This window comes from Acomys minous (assembly GCF_964271855.1).
Source record: "Acomys minous genome assembly, chromosome: 6".
NCBI lineage: Eukaryota > Metazoa > Chordata > Mammalia > Rodentia > Muridae > Acomys > Acomys minous.
Genome location: NC_140487.1, coordinates 100,589,086 through 100,610,378, shown reverse-complemented (window position 1 = coordinate 100,610,378; position 21,293 = coordinate 100,589,086). Strand labels below are relative to the sequence as shown.

General features: G+C 47.3%; 1 protein-coding gene across 1 annotated transcript in view; it reads right to left on the bottom strand.

Annotated features, from left to right (window-relative positions):
- The window catches only part of MTF1 (metal regulatory transcription factor 1), a 38,707-nt gene that overhangs the window by 2,788 nt on the left and 14,626 nt on the right, over positions 1-21,293 (bottom strand). Inside the window, 7 exon segments of the mRNA XM_084787843.1 lie at positions 3,041-3,642; positions 4,143-4,245; positions 7,403-7,480; positions 12,537-12,673; positions 13,273-13,346; positions 16,238-16,369; positions 17,168-17,406. Coding sequence (XP_084643969.1) covers positions 3,041-3,642; positions 4,143-4,245; positions 7,403-7,480; positions 12,537-12,673; positions 13,273-13,346; positions 16,238-16,369; positions 17,168-17,406 — 1,365 coding nt within the window.

The window sequence follows — 21,293 nt, the reverse complement described above, 5'->3', positions numbered from 1 at the left end:
AGTCACACTACGACCACGCCAAGACAACAGCCAACCAAGGCTCCAAAGCTCCCCGATTGCAGTGGTCACCCAAGAAGACAGAAAAGCCTGTGTCCAGGCATTTTTGTACTGAAGGGTGTTTTGTTTATGCACTGATATGAGGTCACTGCAATGGCTGACATTCTAGCTAGCTTTGTCCCCATTACTTGGCCTGCCTCCCAGCTGCCTGGTCCAGTGGACTTTATGTGTCCAGAGACTCCTCCAAGGCTGCTGTTCTGAATCAATGCCTTCTCAGAGGGAGCCCCGGTCTAGCTTTGTCTACCTCATTCTCTTGTGAAAGCTGCCAAGTTCCCTTTTTCCCCTCTAGCCTGACCACCCAGGGCAACCTGAGGCTGTCACAAGCACACAGCACTCTGAAGACTCTCAGGAGAGTCCCACTGTGGGTCTTGGACTTGGCTAAACAAGACTCATGTCTAGGGTTTGTCACCTGTCAGACAAGTGACTGGACTTTTTCCTTTGCTTTTGTTTTTGTTTTTTGTTTGTTTATTTTGGTTTTTCGAGACAGGGTTTCTCTGTGTAGCCTTGCCTGTCCTGGACTCACTTTGTAGACCAGGCTGGCCTCGAACTCACAGCGATCCGCCTGCCTCTGCCTCCCGAGTGCTGGGATTAAAGGCGTGTGCCACCACGCCCGGCTCCTTTGCTTTTGTTTTGTCTGGAAACAAATTCTCACTATATAGCCAAGGCTGGCCATGGACTTATGATAAACCTGCCTCTGCCTCCCAAGCGTGTCTTGAAATCCTGTCTCTAAAAAACAAAAAACAAAAACCTTATTAGACCCTTGTTTTCCTATAAAAGTTGGAGTGACAACTGAAGAGCCTCTCAAAGGACTCTGAAGACGGCATGAAGTGGTACATGAGAACTCTCAGCTCCGAGCAGGCAGCAAACACCAGCCTTTGGGTTGCTGCTATGAAACCGTGAACTGTGCATAGGCCCACAGCACTCAGGAGGCTAAGGCTAGAAGGTCAGGAACTCAGGCCAGCCTTGGCTACTTAGTGAGTTTGAGACCAGAGACCTAATACAAGATACTTTTGTCTTAAAAAATGAAACAGGCAAAAGCAAAACAAACAACAACAACAACAAAGCCAAAAAACCAAAACTGTACTAGAATTCCACTTTACTTTCTATTATATTCTAAGGATTCTAGGGGTTGAAGAGATGGCTCAGCAGTTAAGAGCATTGGTTGCTCTTCCAGAGAACCTGAGTTCAATTCCCAGCATCTACAGGACAGTCTCTACTTCCAGTTCCAGGGGACCCAATGCCCTCTTCTGGCCTCACAGACACTGCACACATGTGGTACACAGATATACATGCAAGCAAAATACCCATATACATAAAAATTAAATAAAATAAAGTAGTTTTGTATTTTTCAAGTCTTATCTTAAAGTGACACCACCACCACCACCCCTCCCCCCACCGCCACAGGGTTTCTCTGTGTAGCCTTAGCTGTCCTGGCCTCATTTTGTAGACTAGGCTGGCCTCGAACTTATAGTGATCTGCCTGCCTCTGCCTCCCAATTGCTGGGATTAAAGGTGTGCGCCACCACTGTCTGGTGGGACTTCCCTTTTTTTTGTTCATTTGCTTTTGAGACAGTCTCTCTGTGTAACCCTGGCTGTCCTGGAACTAGCTCTGTAGACCAGGCTGGTCTCCAACTCACAGAGATCTGCCTGCCTCTGCTTCCTGAGCACTGGGATTAAAGGTGTGTGCCGCCACGCCTGGCTTAAATCCTATTTTAAAACACAACAAAATGTGCTTGAATAAGTCTGGGAGGAGTTGTGATTGTGGCTAAGACACAGACAGCACTCTAAGGAAATGACGGCGCTGGGGAGTGGAGCCGCTGGTGGAGCGCCTGCATAGGTTCAGTCCCCGACACAGAGGAGAAAAACCGAGAAGAGACACAAGTGGCTGCTCTTCCCCCACCATCTTTTTCTTTACACTGGGGGGTGAGGTGGGTGTACACATAGGATCTGGCTTTATAGCCCAGGCTGGAGTTAAACTTAGTTCTCCTGCCCATATCTTCTGAGCAAAGGGCTTATAGGCATGAGGCCCAAAATTTACAATATGCAAATGAATCACACAGAGAAAAGACTGACATTTGTTTTAACAGTTCCCCAAGGGCAGATCCAGAAAAAAAAAGGCTCTAAGCAGGCAGCCTGGGACAGAATACAGGGATTAAAGGTATGCGCCACCACGCCTGGCTTGAATGGACATCTTAAATTAACTCATGCTTTTCTTTTCTCTGTATCCTCCAGCCCTGAATCCTGCAGATACTAGGCTCTCAAAATACACTGACATGATGGCCCAGTGATTTCCGGAGTCATCAAGAGAAAATGCATTCTGAGAAAAGTCCCGTAGGGCCCAGAGTGGTCAGTGGTGGACTATTAGCCCAGCATGTGTATGGCAATGGGTCTAACCCCTTGTACTGCAAAAAGGAAAAAGGAAAAAGGAAGCAAAACCACTCTGCCTCCCTGAAACATTCCTGGGCCTCTGGAGTCTGCAGGCTGCTTTGAGTCCAACCTTTTGAAGTTACAGGTGGAAGCTGTGGTCTGCTAATGTTGAGCCAGATGCACTACTATCCTGGGACACAAGCAGCCCACAGGCCACAGGCTGGGCATGCCCGTGTGGCTCCAGATGACGTGATTAGCTTCCCAGGGAATATTCATCCAGGTGTTTTCACTAGGTAAAGTGTAAAGGCTCAGGTGTCTTCCCTCGGTAAACTTTAAAGTTGTTTATCTTTGTCTTTTATCTTAGATACCATCCACTCCCCTGGGTCTGCAACACTCTACTGGGGGAAATAGCTACGAGGAAACATGTTTCAAGGTAGACATGCTAGGCGTTTCCCCTTTGAAGGTTGGGGATGCACTCTGTGGTAGAACACTTGCCTAGCATGTGCGATGCCCTAGGTTCAATCCCCAGTACTACTACAAAAACAATGGAAGGAGGAGCTGGACATGACCTTCATATGCACATCACCCCACGGGGTGTGCTCCCGAGTCATACTTACAATTTGTTCTTGGTTTTGTGGTGAACTGGTGGCTCCGTTCAATATCCACTGTAAGTTCTGCTCCCCCATGACTAGGCTGGACTGCAGGATGGCCGTGTTGGGAGTTGGGGTGATGGTTATGGTGGGATTATTAGTTAGGACAGAGTTGGCACCCAGGGGCAGAGTCTGGACCATAGCAGGCAGGGGCTCAGTAGTACTTTGTGGTGGGGCTGGTGCTGCCACAGCTGATGCCACTGTTGCTGCTGATGCAGGAGCTCCAGCAACCACCGAGAGTCCTGGTACGATGGTCTGGGGTGGCGCCTGGGGGTGCGGAAGAAACTCGGGATGGTTAGCAGCAAACTGTGTGCTGTGGGGAACAGGCACTTCTGGAGGTTGTAAGAGAGCAGGGGGGCTGCCAAACGCAGCTGGCTGGGAACCAGGTCCTAGGGAGGGAGCAGGTGGTGGAGGAACGGACGGATTTGAGGCTGGTAGCAGAGGCTGGGGTGGCTCGGAGATGCCAGGCTGCAGTACAAGTGGAAGAGATAAAGATGCTGGATTTCCTGCAGGTGGTGGGACATCACTGACCAACTCGGCATCGCCATTAAAACTTTCAATCAAGGCAGCTGGCAAGGAAAAGAAGAAACAACATGGATCCCAATCCCAAGCCTCAGAGGCACGAAAACAGTCACTACGGGCCAAGCATTCCACTGCTAGCTGGCCTGGCTTCCCGCTTTCTTTTCTGTCTTGAGTCCAAGTACCAGGCTTCCTGATCAAGCACACTTTATAAAGACAGGTACTAAACACTTTTAACCAGAACAGAAGTGTCCTGTGGTTCTTCTGCAAAAAGAAGGGGCAAGCTTTTTTTTGAGATAACTGGTCAGGAGACATCTGGCACTGGAAAGTTGTACTGCATAGACCCTTCCATTCCAGCTCAGAGCTACCTACACCTAAGAAGCCTCATTTGTGGGTCTCCCCCACTCGTGAACAAAGCAGCTCACTAGAGGGAAAAGTCCACAGCTCCTGCTGGTGTTTTGTTTTTTAAAGCCAACAGGAGATTGAAAAGGAGACCTTCCTGGACCATCGCAGGGAGTTGGGAAAGGATGGACCGAAAAGTGAGCCGTACCTGACTGCAGAGGATCGTCCTGAATTGCAGGGTCATCTGAATTCTGGAACATAGATTCAAAGATGATTGCTGGTGAAATTGTGCTGAGATCCTGGTCCTGTGTCTGACAGGGAGAAAGGCATGAGACTTGCCATCCCGAGGCAGTCTTCTCCTTGAAGACCGCACACAAAGCAGGGGAACTAGAATGATCTTTTGATAGGATTCCTGTGTCTATTTTCCTGTTGTAGGTTCTGGAGATGGACCCAGGGCCCCGCATACCTCAGGCAAGCACTCACTCCAAGCTACATCCCCGGTACTCAGCTTCTTTATTTTGAGGCGACATCTCATTAAATTGCTCAGGCTGGTCCTGAACTGACTGATCCTATTACCTCGGTCTTTCTGCAGCAGCATCACTAGTGTGAGCCATCATGGCAGGGAGAGGAAGAGAGGGAGGGAAGGAATGAGGGAGGAAGGGTGGGTGCTGAAGCCCCTGTGGGTCTTCAGAGCAAAAGCCCTGGCTGCAGAATTAGTGGGAATGACTGTCCACATAGAGGTGAGGATGGGCTGAGCGCTGAGCAGGACAAACAGCAGGAGCTGTGCAGGTCCAGAGGAACCAGTGTTCAGCAACCAAAGCGGCCATGGCCACCCCCTGACGGACCCAGCCCCTTCTCAAAAGGTTGAGCAGACCAAATCCATTTCTAGGTCTCATGTACACAGACACCCTTAAAACAATAACCTCATACAAATTTAGCACCTGAGAGACTGGACAGATGGCTCAGAGGTTAAGAGCACTGACTGCTCTTCCAGAGGTTCTGAGTTCAATTCCCAGCAACCATATGATGGCTCACAACCATCTACAATGTGATCTGATGCCCTCTTCTGGTCTGCTGGTGTACATGCAGACAGAGCACTGTATACATAATAATAAATAAATCTTTAAAAAAATTTGCCGAGACTACCGAGTCCCCATTATTAAGACATGTCACATTAGTCCCATTGCTTTAAGGAACTGTGACCTTGGTTCGAAAGACTAAACTGTCTCCAAATCTGGGCTAAACATTGGGTGCCAGGAGCACAGCATATAGCTAGGTGAGGGGACACTCTGCTGGCAATGGCCTCCCTTTCCACAGGCTCTTACAGTCCCCACTTGTCAGGTCTCTTCCCTGATGGCCTGATGGCTCCTGAAAGCTTCAAGGTCTTACGTCATAGTCCTGGCCAGCACGGCCTCTGCTATGGAATACAGTTGGGCTTCGAGATGGCTCTGTGGCTCAAGGAGGCTGCTCATGTAGTCTGATGTCCTTGCTTTAATCCCCAGAGCCCAAAAGTTGTACACACAAGTACAACATTGGTGCACACATGGGAGTAAATAAATATTAAAGGAATACTGTATTTAGGTAGCTTAGAGGGCATCCAAACTCTCTTGAGTATAAAATTTAGAAAATTTGTTCTGCAATATGGAGTTTTAAATTTTTTTTCATATTTGTCCTCCAGATTAAGCTACCGCCAACTTAACAGATGATTCTCTTTTGTTTCTTCATTGTTAAGTCTAACCTAAGACTCCCTCATGATCTTTTTCCTTAAGTCTCACACGACAGGAGCCCAGAGGACAACTCTGTGACGCCAACTCTTACTTTCACGAGACTCCAGCGACTGTACCTAAGTCACCAGACCTAAGTGGTGAGCGCTTAACCCACCGAACTGTTTTGACAGCCCCTCGTTTGAATTTATTTGGTTTAACTTCATTCTTTTCAGGTACTCGATGCCCATATATCAAGCCTGGGTTGGTTTATTTTACTTATTTATTTATTGGGAGAAGGTCTCACTTATATAGTATAGGTTGATCACAAATTTCTAGTAATCCTCTTGCCTCAGCCTCCCAAGTACTAGGATTAGAATTATATACCACCATGCCTGGTTTTTTGTTTTGTTTTTTGAGACAGGGTTTCTCTGTGTAGCCTTGGCTGTCCTAGACTCACTTAGAAGAGTCACAGAGATCCTCCTGCCTCTGTCTCAAGAGTGCTGGGATTACAGGTGTGTGCCACTACCACCCGCCTTGCCTGGTTTCACTTTTAATAGTTCCTGTTTCTTACTAAGACTTCCTATTTCCAAAAACATTCATTTAGGTCTACAAGCAAATGTTAGGTATGAAAATTTTCTATCTGGACTGAAAATTCAGCTCAGGGGTAGTACACTTGCCTAGCACACACCACGCACGCACACACGCACACACGCACGCACAAGGTGAGGGTAGAACTCAGGGTATTGTGCTTGCCTAAATTCCTAGCCCCCAAATACACGTTTTAATATTGCTCCCAGCCATGCTGATTCTGTGGCTGTAAGGAAAGCACAAGAGCATATACTTTATTTTCTTCTAGCTTAGAGGCAGGTTTCAGGTTTCTCAGCATGGTCTCAGGCTGCTAGGCTCCAGTGATTTGCTGGCCTCAGTCCACTATTAATGGGAGGTACACCATCACACCCAGATAAGAACCTACAGCCTCCTAAGTACTACGGTTGACGCTATTAACCCCACACTTTAATAAGATGGAGCTTTCCAGTTCAGTGTGGTGGTTCACATCTGTAGTCCCAGCATTTGGAGGGCTAAAGCAAAAAGATGGTCCTGAGTTTGAGGTCAGCTGGGGCTACACTGAGTGAGACTGTCTCAGTCTGCAAGACGATTGAAAACAGGGAGTATTTCCCACAGCATCTATAAGTCACTCAGTCACTGTTTAAACACGTTCAATTACATTTATTCATTATGAAGAGTGACAGAACACCTAGCCTGAGCACAAACCTCAAAATTAGTGTCCAGAAAACATAGAACAGCTGGGCTGCTTATGCTCAGACTCCATGCAGTGGTCTGCACATCCCTGAGCCACAGCGACAAGATGGAATGGGCTTGTCCCTTAGTGGAGGCCTGCATAGAAGCCCCCTTCAAATGCCCAGCCAGATGAGCTTTAAGAAGGAAAGAGCCTAAGGCAGTGAGGCAGGCAGGGTTGAGAAAAGTCTAGGAACTCTGAAATCTACACATTACACATTACAGACTGCACTGGGCTGCACAGTGGCTGCTAGAACAGTACTCAATGCATATTTGCCTAAATTAGTAAAATAAGAATCTGGGACCAACGGCTATCAAATGAATGGTCTAAGCAAAAGGCATATTCCCAAGGTAGACAAAAAGAACCCTCCATGTCAGCGACTGAACACAGCTAAGCCCAGGAGACTCCAAACTGGCCACTCTGGGTCAAAGAGGGATTGCCCCAGTGCCCTCCTCAGGAACTTACTGTACTGGAATTTTCATGCAGTTCAGAATCCGTGGACAGAAGGCCCAACTCACTCAGATAAAGTGAGTGATTTGTATCCTGTGAAAGAAAAAAATTCTAACTTGAGCAACAAGAGCCATAAATGAAAATTATAGAGCAATTTACATATAAAATACTTGATTACCAAGTCCTTAAGGTCCAAATGTCTGTATATATCTATCACTTAAGGAAGGCCAGACATAGCCAAAGCAGAAGCTAAGTAGACAGTCTCATTAAAAAGAAAACAAACCCCTCATGTTCTTACTAGAACATCTCCGTATCTCCTCACCACCTCCACTTCCTCTGAGGCAGGATGCCACATAGCCCAGGACGGCCTCTCTCTATAGCCAAAGATGATCTTGACTTTATGACCATCCAGCCTCCACCGCCCAAATGCTGGGATTGTAGGTTTGCTCACCTGTTTTTTGTTTTGTATTTTGTTTGATTTTTCAGACAGGGTTTCTCTGTGTAGCCTTGGCTGTCCTGGAACTTACTCTGTAGACCAGGCTGGCCTCAAACTCACAGATCCGCCTGCCTCTGCTGGGATTACATGCATGCGCCACCAAGTCTGGCTCTGTTTAATTGTTTCTTAAAGTGGTCAGTAGTGGTTTGTTGTTGTTTTAACTTTATGTGTCATCTGCGTACTATGTGTGTGTGTGCTTCAAGAGAGCTTTGGATCCCTTGGAACTTGAGCTACAGACTGCAGTAAGCCTCCACGTGGGAGCTGGAAAGCGACCCCAGGTCCTCTGGAAGAGTAGCCAGTGCTTGAAACCTCTAAGCCATCTCCAGCCAGTGGTTCATAGTTTTAAAATTACCTTATGACTCACATAGCATAAACAAAAAGCAAAAAACAAAAGCTGGAAAGACATGAAATTACTAGTACTTGTATAATTTCTCTCATTATAAAGTGATTCATTTGCTCTTTGTGTGAACTGGAAAAGTATTATTTTATACTCTCATTTGAAATACAAGAAAATTGATGCTAGGACAAGGGAGTGATGTGGCCCCAACTATAGCTAATTAAGAGAAGACAAACGTAGTGCTTTTGACTGAGAAGTCAGTTCTCCTTCCGTTAGTGTCTCCATATGGCTCCCCGGGCTCCTCCTCAGAGCTGTGCGGAGGGTTAACTATTCAAATCCGGCTGCTCAGGCAATTCGGAACTCTGGATTCCTGGACATGGGTCACAATCCCAACCGTTTGTCTAGTGGGGCCCTGCTTAGACTCCCCTGGGCCAGAGACTTCCACCTGTGTGGACATTCAGCACACACAAACGAGCCTCACGTCTCCACATTCTGCTTTCCAGTTCCAAGTGCACTTGGACCGCCCACTAGAGAAAGCTCGCTGCCTGCGCTACCCCATGCATGCTGAGGAGGAATAGCAGTCACGGTGTCATCTGGGTGAAGAGGTCAGCAGGAGGCTGGCGCTGTCAATGCTGGACTCCAGGCACTGCAGATAGGCCCTGAAGCCCAAGAACAGGACACAGCCTCTGCTGAACAGCACGCGCAGATGCAGAGATGCACCCACGACACTGAACACTGAGGGACTCATGACTCGGTGTGGTGGCTGTTGTCAGTTGTCAACTTGACTATATCTGGAATTAACTAAACTTCAAAATTGGCTGGACACACCTGTGGAGGGCTTTTTTGTTTAATTGGATCATTTGAAGTGGGAAGTGATCCGCTTCTGATCAGAATCTTCGAGATGGAAAGACACATCTCTAAGCCAGATCCTGTGAGGTGGGAAGAGGCACCTCTAGTCTGGGCCACACCTTCTGCTGAAGTCTGTATAAAGGGCAGAAGATGAAGCTCTCGCTCCTTTGTCTGCTTCTTCCTGCGCTTGCTAGCAAGTCCCTTCCTCCACTGGCTCTAGAACCTGCCTCTTCCTGCTTCTTCAGGATCCTGGCCTATGCTGAAGACCAGCTAAGACAGCCAGCCTCCTGGATTGAACAATTAATGATTTTTTTAAAAAATTACCTTTATTTTATGTGCACTGGTGTTTTGCCTACATGTATGTCTATGTGAGAGTGTCAGATCTTGGAGTTACAGACAGTTGTGAGCTGCCACGTGGGTGCTGGGATTTGAACCGGGGTTGTTTAGAAGAACAGTCATTGCCCTTAGCCGCTGAACCATCTCTCCAGCCCCAATTACTGGATTCTTAAATCTTCCCAGGTATGTGTATATGTAAATGTGTGGAACATTCTGTAAGTTCTGCTACTCTAGAGAACCCTGGCTAATACACTCAGTGTTGTTTACAGTTCAAGTCTCCATGCACTGCTACAAAACAAGAAACTGAGTATGACTTGAGAAGAGCAGTTTTTGCCTGGCTATCAGATAAAGGGAAGGACCGGAAGTGTTCTGCCTAAGGCCATGTGACTGCTGACAGAAGAATGGTTTGAGCTGGAGCTGCTAACAGGCAGAGCCACCCTCTTCACAGCTAATGGGAGCTTGTCTACCAACGCAGGCTCTGGAGTCACACTCATGACAAGCTACGCCGACCTCCGCAGGCTGTTTAATTTCTCCTTGCTCTAAGGGTCTTAATCAATAATGTGGGACTGGTGACAATACTGACGTCATGGAGTTGTGAGTGAGCAGCCCCCAGCAGATTCTGGTGTGTATTTAAATTCAACAAATATTAGTTATCATATAATTATTAACAACTCAGAGGCCTTTATTATACATTCTGGGTGTGTGGGGGGCGTGGCTTACACATGAAGTCAGAGGACAACTCGCAGGAGTTGGTCCTCTCTACTCACCATGGTTCAGGGACTCAGGCTCAGGCTTGGGGCAGGCGCCTTTACCCACTGAGCGTCTAACCAGCACGGAGAGCGCTTCTGAAAGGGCCCCTGATTGTTTAAAAATTAGAGGGCACAGCCTTCTGAGTATGCCGTCTCTCCGAAACTATATACCTTAGTTCATACTCTCTGAATTTCATTATTTCCAAGGGGATTAATGGCTCAGTCAGCCTGGAGCTAAGGAGGGACCCGGCTGGAGGCCAGAGGCGGTGCAGATGGCCCTTCGCCTCAGGCTGGAGCAGACGGTGTCAGGGAGTGTGGGGAGGAGGAGGAAAGGCGCTAACAACCACTTAGCCTAACCAGGGTTGTGGTGCACGCCTATAATCCTAACCAGGGTTGTGGTGCACGCCTATAATCCTAACCAGGGTTGTGGTGCACGCCTATAATCCTAACCAGGGTTGTGGTGCACGCCTATAATCCTAACCAGGGTTGTGGTGCACGCCTATAATCCTAACCAGGGTTGTGGTGCACGCCTTTAATCCCAGCACGCACTTGAAGTCAGCCTGGCCTACAAAGTGAGTTCCAGGACAGCCAGGACTACACAGAGACATCCTGCCTTGAAAACCAAAAATCAGACAAACAACAAAAACTAATAAAGCCACTCAGCTACCCACTGCAAAGATCCAGGGCAAAACCCAGGAGTGGCCTGGAACAAAGCGACTCAATCCCAGATACGCCCTCCAGGTGGGGCTGACAGCTGCCAGTCCTTCGTGCACAGAGCACTCACTTTCCAGGGTTAAGAGAGGTCAGCAGATGCTGCCAAACTACAAGTAGCAAGAGGCCTGAGAAGATGGCTCAGTGGGTAAAGGCTCCTGCTGCCAAGGCTGATGACCCAAGTTCAAGCCTTATGACCCAACTCCGTGACTGTGCACTCAATCAACAAAACCTAACAGAAAGAGCAAGCAACAGCAAACCTCCCACAATTTTTCTAGACTGGCGCTGCAGGAGAGCAGGATGTCGAGGCGGCTCAGAGTTTAAGAGCGAGATGCTCAGCAGTTAAGAGCACTGGCTGCTCCCGCAGGGGACCCACGTTCAGCTCCCAGCACCCGCCCAGCGGCTCTCAACCAGCTGTGACTCTAGGTTCTAGGGGAATCTGATGCCCGCTCCTGGCCTTTAAGAGCACCAGGTGGTATATACATGCATTCATGCAGGTGAGCACCCATCCGCATAAAATACAATAAACAAAATCTTAAAATTAAAAAAAAAAAAAAAGGCAACAAGCCAAACCACCTAAAGCATACAGAGGCCTCCTCTGAGCTGCAGACAACTCAAGGGGCAGGGGACCCCTCCAGATGAAGCTTGGGGCTCTGATGTTGACAGATGTGTGAGGCAGCATCAGTTTCTGTTCCAAATGTAGTACACACTTATCACCTACTACAGTCACAAATGGAAAAATGTCACTGTCCTAAGAGTTCCAAGTCAGGCATGGGGCCTCATGCCTAGAATGCCAGGATTTGAAAGATTGAGGCAGGAGAATTATTGTCGATTGAATGAGATTTTTGTCTCAAAACAAAACAAAACTCAAAACTACTGGGCTGGAGTGATAGCTCAGTCAGTAGATTTCAAGCCCAAATCTTACGTTAAAAAAAAAAAAAAAAGTGGGGGAGGGATGGGGGGCAGGGTGGCACTGGAGAGATGGCTCAGTGGTTAAGAACATGCATTGTTCTTGCAGAGGTCCTGAGTTCAATTCCCAGCACCCACATTAGACAGCTTACAACTGCTTGTAACTCTAGCTCCAGAGGATGATGTAACCTCAGCTACGTGCATATAAATAGTCATACACACGTGTAGGTGCAAATAAATAATAAACAAAAATATATTTTTTTAAAGCTGGGGGTGAATACTTGTGACCTGCTCACTGAGGGGAGACAGACATGAGGACCCCAGAGGCAATCTGGATGGTCAGCCTGGCTACTGTCCCATGCCAATGTGAGAGCCTGTCTCAAGAGAAGAAAAAGAGAGGGCTAGAGTAGTGGCTCAGGAGCAACACTTAAGGACGTCCTCTGATCTCAAGCAGGTGCACACACAGCACGTCCTCCCTAGTATGTACCTGTACATATATGAACACACACGGGAGTAACAGAGAGGCTCTACCTGGGCCTTGCAGAGCCAGTCAATGGCTTGATCTCCCTCATGCCTACTGGATGCGAATACAGCAGGGCTGAGCAGGGAGGCTGCTGATGGACTTTGGCTTCCACCATCCCATTGCAGATGCACAGAGACTGACCCTGTTTCTTTTTCCCCTAGTTAACCCGGGGACCCAGCAGATGTAAACAGCACTGCCCTGGGGGTGCCCAGACCAGAGCAGAGACAACAACAACATACCTCTGAGCCATTGTGTTGAGGAAGCGCACTGTATGCAGTGCCTTTGTTATCGTGACCTTTCATGTGACTCTTGAGACTGTACTGGGTGCTAAATGTCTTCTCACAGCCATTACTGGGACAGAAGAAGGGTCTTTCGCCTGCAGGAATGAAGAAGCCATGTTAGTTTGGGCCCCAGGAAAACTCTTCCCTTCTAACTTGGGGAAGGTCTGAGTAAAAGCTGCTCCAAACAGAACCAACTAGTGCTGCCTCACGGTCTTAAAGCTCCATGCAGAGGGAAGTGGCAGCACTGGCCTGCGCCTGCACCTGGTGGCCTGAGGAGACGGATGCTTCCTCACAGCCTACCTCCTTTCATGGCTTAAGGCTGAATTCTTGACTTGGTCAGTCAAGAAAGACACAGGCCATGCTGCCGGTGCTCACTCTCTCTCCTAGTTTTACAGGTCTCAAGAGGAACCTGGATAGAGGTCTGCTAAAGGTTAAAGGGAAAACAGAGACCGTGCAGCCACGGCGGTGCACACCTTTAGTCCTAGCGCTCCCAGAGGCAGCAGATCTCTCAAGTTCTAGGCCAACCTGGTCTATCTAGGTAGTTCCAGGAGAGCCAGAGCTACAAAAAGAGACCCTGCCTTGAAAACAAAGCAAAACAAACAAGAAAGAAAGAAAGAAAGAAAGAGAGAGAGAGAGAGAGAGAGAAAGAAAGAAAGAAAGAAAGAAAGAAAGAAGGAATTCATCTTAAACTTACCAGTGTGTGTACGGACGTGAGTTTTAAGGTGGTGGCTTGCTGCAAATGCTTTTCCACAGCCATCGTGATCACATCTAAATAAGTTGTTTAAGCAAAGACAAACAAAAGTCAGTAGAGAAGAGAACTTTATCCCGAGCATCCTGTGCACACAAACTAGAACAAGGTTTGGAACACAGAGATCAGATTGGTCACAAGGGTTTAGAGATGGGAATGAGAGGATGTGGAAAAACAAAAAAACAAAAACACGGGAGCTGGCAAGATGGCTAGGCCAGGCAGAGGTGCTTGCCATTGAGCCTGATGTCCCTAGATCCATCCCTGGAACCCACATGACAGCAGAGAAACAGCTCTAGCAAGCTGTCATCTGACTGCCACAGGTATATGGACACACACACACACACACACACAAACAAATAAATGTATGTACATAAAAAAAAGGGAAAGTTAAGATGGCATAGCTGGAGTCAGCAGGAACTGAGAGTCCAAGACGGGACTCTTTTGGCTGTAGGTAAGGCAAATGTTGAGAGCATCCCAAGGATAAAAATGTAATTGCCGAGTAGACCTGTGCTGACAAAGTTTATGTGGAAAATCTATGGCCACTGAATGATTACGCATACCAAAGGTGGTAAAAGAGTGAGACCTACACACCTATAGCTATAATCCCAGCACATAAGAGGCTGAGGCAGGAGAAGGCTCACAAGTTCACAGATAGCCTGGGCTACAAAGTGAACCTTGCCTCAAAACAGGGAGAAAAAAAGTGGTACACCTGAAGCCAGAAACACAGCACAAGGACACAAAGCAAGAGCGAAGCTCTGGCTGTGCTCGAGAACTGGCCAGGATCCCCCACACTTAGCTCCCTCCCTCCCCGTCTCAGACAAGGTCTCATGCACCTCGGCTGGCCTTCAACTCACCCTGCAGTTTACAGGACTATACCACGCTTGTGCAGGGCTAAAGCTTACGACGGGGGCGCCATGACTGTCTGCTGAGCCACACCCCTAGCCCCACACACTTTCTTGAGAATCGAAGCCAGGAACAATCTTCACCTCCTCAGGATTACTAATGCATTTATCACATGCTCCCTTTAGGGCATCTCCCATTTCCAATCTTATTTCATCTTTGTGTTCATTTGGGGTGAGAGTGTCTGTCTGTCTGTGACAGGGTCTCTGTATTTGGCCCAGGCTGGTCTGGAACTCACAGATCTACCTGCTTCTCGCCCCTACTGCTGAGATTAGAGGTGTGTACCACCAGATGTGTGCACACACTTTTTAAAATCTGCTTTCTCAAGGGCAGGGGTTATGTAGTTCTTCACATTGCTTTAGACAGCAAGAAATTAATACTTGCACATATGACCAAATAGATTTTCTTATATATCTAAAAAAAATTTTTTTCTTTTTGTTTTGGTTTTTTTGAGACAGGGTTTCACTGTGTAGCCTTCGCTGTCCTGGACTCGCTTTGTAGACCAGGCTGGCCTCGAACTCACAGAGATCCACCTGCCTCTGCCTCCCTGCTGGGAGCATTACAGGCATGCGCCATCACACCTGGCTTCCAAATATCTTATTTCTTTAAATAGAAAGTTTCATTAAAGCCTTTTGATTTTTAGTCACATATAATCATCACTGTATCTATCTAGGTCCCTTCTAATATTCAAGACAAAACTGTTTTAATCATCACAAAAATAAATCCATGTATCTATACAGAAATAAGAGTCCCCTAGCAACCTGGAGGGAAGAGTGTTTAAGCATCTGCAGAATAACTAACAACTCTAACCTCTTGTTGTTAAAGGGGCTGAGACTCAGGAACATATCTGTAATTTAAAACCTCAATTTCATTTAATTGGTGTTTAAGTGCTAGGTGTTCCTGAACACTTTTCAGCTGCCCCTAAGTGGCTACAGAAGGTGCATGACTGGAGAATGGAAGGGCTGAATATTTGATGCTGTAACCTTAAGCACTATCCCCTGTCAGAACTCAAAGACACTGTTTATGGAAAATGTCAGCAGTACTTAAAACAGCTTTGGTGATCCTGATAAACCGATTATCCTATAAAAATGTCATATACTCATCGGAGGCCGCCTCTGAACACTTACTGAGTGCCTGGAACCGTGCCACACGTTATGTGTGATCAGAGAAAAAAGATGGGACAAAAGCCACCTCGTGCCTTCCGTAGCCAAGAACTAGCCATAACGCTCAGGGCTTAGCTTTTAGAAAGGAGATTTATCTACTGTGGACGGTGGGGCTGGGGACTCAAGAGCATTTGCTGCCCTTGTAGAGGACCCAAGTTTCAATCCAGCTTCAGGAGACCTGACACTCTGTTCTGGCCCCTGAGCATCAGCACACATATGACATGCACTCACACAGATACATACTTACGAATAAAAATAAAATAAAGACATGGATTTGGACACATCTACACAAAAAGCCATGTGGTCCTAGATGTATACACACATGAGGTGTTAAATGCAGCGGCAAATGAGTAAACGTTGACGACTCAAGACTGCGCATGCTCAGAAGCAGCATTAAGTCCCCATTCTTAGGTGGGTCTGTCTTCCCTTCTCCACGGGCCCAGGCACAGTGGCTGACAGCATCAGACACTCTACAGCTTTGTAACTCTTCCCACTCAACACAGGATGCTTTGTTTTGCTTAGAGGGAAGGGTGTTGACACAGGTCTACTCTGTGTCCTAGGCTAAGGTCCTCAGCATTTCCCTAGTACAAAGAAAAGCATCTACTACAGAAGTCAGCTTCAACAAACACCTTTAACAGAATACACAACAAAGAAAGGCATAATGGCCACGCTCTTGAGCCGGCCTGCACTCCTGGCCCGGCAGCAGTTGGTCACAGCTACCCTGTGGAAAGTACGATAACACTACCAGAGAAAGAAATGGGTTAAGGGTTTCTTCCTACTCTGGAAACATCCTAGAGTCTATCAGGATACCCAACAGTCAGTGGCAAAAAGAAAACAGCAAGACCTACCGAAATGGCTTTTCTCCTGTATGGGTTCGAATGTGCTTCCGCAGATCACTGAGTGTGGTGAAGTATTTGCTGCAGCCTTGAGATTCACAGTTAAACGTTTTCCCTGTGTGAAGCCGCTGATGTGCTTTCAACCTGCAAAATGTCCCAGAGAGATGCCCCATGCAGAATGTACCAGAGCCTCCCAGTGCCAGCCTAACACACCATAGGACCAGCTGCACCAGAGTGCTGTACCAGAGCACACTAGCGTCCCAACTCAGCCAAAGAGAAATGGAAACACCATGGCGGTGTGGGCATTAACCAAAACCAGACTCCTCTGGGTTCAATTCCTGGCTCTGAACTACTAGGCAGGGCCCGCACAGAACTTCTCTGTGCTTCTGTCTAGTCGCCAGCCGCTGTGGGACCAACACTCAGAACTGTGCCTTACACAGCGCAGACATCAGTGTGAACCATTATTATTTCTTCCACCAAGTACTAACCAGGCTTCCAGGATCAACAAGCCCAGGCACTTTCAGAATGGCATGGTCTTAGCTACTGTTATTTTATGCCTGACAGTGAAGATTTGTGTAAGTTTGCTTACACAAATATGGAAAAAGAAACAGACATCAGGTGGGCAACACCCCGCCTCTCAGGACAGAAGACAGTTGTCGCAAAGGATCTGTGCCAACCTAGCCTCGTGCTAATGGGAAGACTACTCTAAGCCAGCTACTAAAATCCTGAGACCATGATGTCACCCCCCTGAGATGCAGAGCTGCACACAGACATGCCAACATATCTACCCAGCCCATGGGTCATAAGCTCCAATGATGCCTTTTAAATAGGTGGGAACAACTATGCTCTTCCAAGTCCCCAAAGCTGTCATATGCAAGGAAGGAGAGATCTGCGGCCTCAAGCTCGGAGTCGAGAGGCTGGCGGAGCCGTGCAGAGGCTGACCTGTACAGTGTGTTGAACGCCTTCTCACAGCCCTGCACGTCACACTCAAATGGCTTCTCCTTTGTGTGCACTCGCACGTGGATCCTGAGGCTGTAGGAGGTGAGGAAGGCCTTGCCACAGCCCTCCTGATTACAGACGAAGGTGTACTCTCCTCGGTGAGTCTTCTGGTGGGTGCGTAGGTTGCCTGCTGTGCTGTAGGTGCGGGGGCACCCCTCAAAGGTGCACTGGTACCGCTTCACCTGACGGAGGACATGGGACACCTCATCAGTGGGGGAAATGGCTGCCCAGACCTCACCTCTCCACCTCAGGACATAGTGACAGCAAACTTGTAACCCTCAGCTTTACTAAGGTCCCTCCTGTCGCACTCCGCCTCCTGAGTGCTTACATGCACAGACCACCACGCCTAGGTTTCCATGCGATGCCGAGGAGTGGCTACGGGCTTGTATACACGAGGCAAGCACTTGACCAACTGAGCTACAACCCGAACCCTAAGTCTGTCTTTATAAAAGTGGTTGTAGGCGGCGGCTGGAAAGACAGCTCGGCACGTTCTGCTTGGCAAAGGACCTGACATCCGTCCTGCAATCCACATCAGACGGTTCACAACTGCCTCTGACGCCAGCTCCAGGAACCTGTACTCGCCCACCTATACCCCCATCAGTCATAAATGCATGCATAACTAAAAATACTTTAAATAAGAATTTTAAAATAAGTCTGTCATAAGAATTAGGAATAATTTGCTGGGCAGTGGTGGTGCACAGCTTTCATCCCAGCTCTCAGGAGGCAGAGGCAGGCGGATCTTTGAGTCTACAGAGTGAGTTCCAGGACAGCCTGAGCTACACAGAGAAACCCTGGCTCAAAAAAATTAAAATTAAAATTAAAAAAAAAAAAAAGGAAACAGAGGGAATCCTGGGTTTGACTTGGCACAGAGATGATAAAATAAGCCTGGGTGGAGGGACAAAGCCCACGGGAGGAGATGGCCATTCTGTCTCAGAGAGCGTGGTTGATCAAAGGATGGAGTTTTCTGTCAAGTGTCAAAGAGAACACATTTTGGATTTTATGGCCTCTGTCACTACACATCCCTTTGCTCTGTATGTTAAAGTAGCCACAGACAAATAACTGAATGCTGCCATGTTCCAAAAACATTTACAGATACTGAAGTTTGAATTTCATAAATTTTCATGCATTATGAAATATTATTTTGATTTGAAAAAAAATCAACAAAAACGTAAGAACTGAGACAGGTACAACTCAGGTAGAGTGCTTTCCCAGCATGCAGAGAGCCCTGGGTTCTGTCCCCAGCAGGACATAACTGGGTGTGCACTTAGCATCTTGTATCTTGGGAGGCAGAGGCAGTTCGAGGCCAGCCTGGTCTACAAGTAAGTTCCAGGACAGGCAAGGCTACACAGAGAAACCCTGTCATGAAAGACACAATACAAAAACAAACAAACAAACAAACAAAAACCCAGTAACAACAACAAAAAACTAGTTCAAGGTTGGCCAGGTGTGGTAATATACACCTTAATCCCAGGGCTTGGGAGGCAGAGGCAGCTGAGTTTCTGTAAATTTGATGTCAGTCTGACCTACATGTAGAGTCCCAGGCCAGCTGGGACTATACAGTGAGATCCTGTCTCAAAAATAAAATGATAAATTCAAGATCATTCAGTCATTCTTAGCTACACAAAAAATTTGAGGCCAGCCTGGGCTACTTGAGAGCTTTTCTTTAAAAAAAAAAAAAAAAAAAAAAAAAAAAAAGGAAAAACTGAGGTCAGAGTGTGGCTCAGTGTTTGTCTAGCATGCTTAGGTTCTGGGTTCAATCCTTACAATAAAACAACAAATAAAAAACACTGTCGGGGCTGGAGAGATATTTCAGAGGATAAGAGCACTGTCTATTCTTCCAAAGGTTCTGAGTTCAATTCCCAGTAACCACATGGTGGCTCACAACCATCTATAACAAGATCTGGTGGCTTCTTCTGGTGCGCAGGCACACATGCGGACAGAATACTGTATAAATAACAATAAATAAATAAATAAATCTAAAAAACCAAAACACTGAAAAGACTCTAGAGTACACACTGCTCTTGCAGAGGACCTGAGCTCAGGTCCCCAGCACTCATGGACTCTGAACTGAGGCCTCTGCCCTCAGCAGATGCCCATACATATACAAAATTAAAAACAGCCAACTGTGTTGACACACACCTTTAATCCCAGAACTTGGGAGGCAGAGGCAGGTGGATCTCTGAGTTCGAGGCTAGCCTGGTCTACAGAGTGAGTTCTAGGACAGCCAGGGCTACACACAGAAACCCTGCCTTGAATGCCCCCCACCACGCACCCAAAAAAAGCAAGCAAACAAACAAAGAAAACTCCAAACAACCCCCTAGCCCCACCCCAAACTCCAGCATGCTTAGCTCTAGGCCATTGGTTTTCAACCTTCCTCATGCTGAAAGCCTTTAATACGATTTCTCATGTTGTGATAACACCCCCGACCATAAAATTCTTTTCATTTCTACTTCATAACTTTAACTTTGCTACTTTATGAATTGTAATGTAAATATCCATGTTTTCTGATGGTCTTAGTAACTCCTGTGAAAAGGTCGGTTGACCCCTAAAGGGGTCAAGGCCCGCCCAGGTTGAGAACCACTCCTCTAGTACTACACAAGAACAAACTGGCTTAAACAGGATTGAGCCTGTCAGCTAGTGTGCGGGCTACTACGGAAGGGAGGGAGGGACGGGCTTTGGCTCCCCCTCCCGCCCCCTTCCCCTCTCCTCTCCACCTCCTAAAAGGACCTTGCACAAGTGCTTGCTCATCTCTTCATGGTGAGCCTCCCACTGCCACACAGGTTGCGCTCTGTGTTCCCTGAACTGAGTCACTCAGAAGGATGTCTTGGTGCTTAGTTAAAGTCATTGCCAGACCAGTTCTAAAACAACGCTCCGAATGGCTTCTCAGCAGAGTCCCATGTCTCAATGGCAGGGTATTCCCGGAGCCCTTCCACACCCTCTGTGACTCAGGCACTGACAAGCAGAAGGGTCACCCTGTGCTCTGGCAGCAGCCCACTCACCCTCAGGGACTCTCAGTTCCCACCTCCTTTCCTGTGCTCTTTCTCCCTTTCTTTGCTCTCCTGAGCCTCTCTCTCTCTTCCTTTAACATAGGTCTCACTACCCACAAGGTCCTCCATAATCACGCCATGTCGACACAACAGTGCCCTCCTCTAAATGCCAGTATTGTGTAACTTTAACACTCATGTGACACTTCACTTACACTGCTAATTATCCTCTCATGATATGTACTAACTTTACAAATGGAAATTTCAAAACTCTCCCTGAGGGTAAGCACAGGCACCCTGTCTCCATCATAAGGGCCATCACAGGGGAGGGAGGTGAGAACAGCATGTCGTTCTTGAGTTGCCACAGCAGCTGATGATGCTGTGACTGTAGCAGCAATGGAATGCCCTCTCTCACCTCCTGCCCTGCTGGCATCTGAATTCTCGTACGTGACCACTTCAATTGTCTATTAGATATTTCCTCCCCAAGGGCCTATCCCTGACTGGTCCTCAGCCCCGGTTTCCAGTGTTTTACGTTGTACTAAATGTGTCATAAGTGCCAGGAGCAGTGGCGCATGCTTGTAATCCCAGCATTCTGGGAGGCAGAGGCAGGCGGATCTCTGTGAGTTCAAGGCCAGCCTGGTCTACAAAGTGAGTCCAGGACAGCCAAGAGTACATAGAGAAACCTTGTCTTGAAAAAACTAAAAAAAAAAAAAAAGTATCATAAGTAGGCTAAGCTAATATAAAGTATACAGAAGAGGCCAGTAGTGAGATGGCTCAGTGAACAAAGGCGCTTGCTGTCAAGATCAATCCTTGGAACACCTGTGAAGGCAGAAGAAAACAAAGTCCATAAAGTTGACCTTTGACCTTCACATGTGCTCACACACAAATAAGTGCCTGAAGTATTTAAAGTATCCAAGGGAATACAGGCTACATGCAAACACTGTAATTCCCTTATATAAGCCGCCCGACTATCCACGGACACTTGAGAAAAAGTAGTGTTTCTGGAAATATCCTCAGCAGAGAGAACCACCTTTTCTTTAATGTAGAAGATACAATTAAGATTAAACAAGAATATAATTAAACGG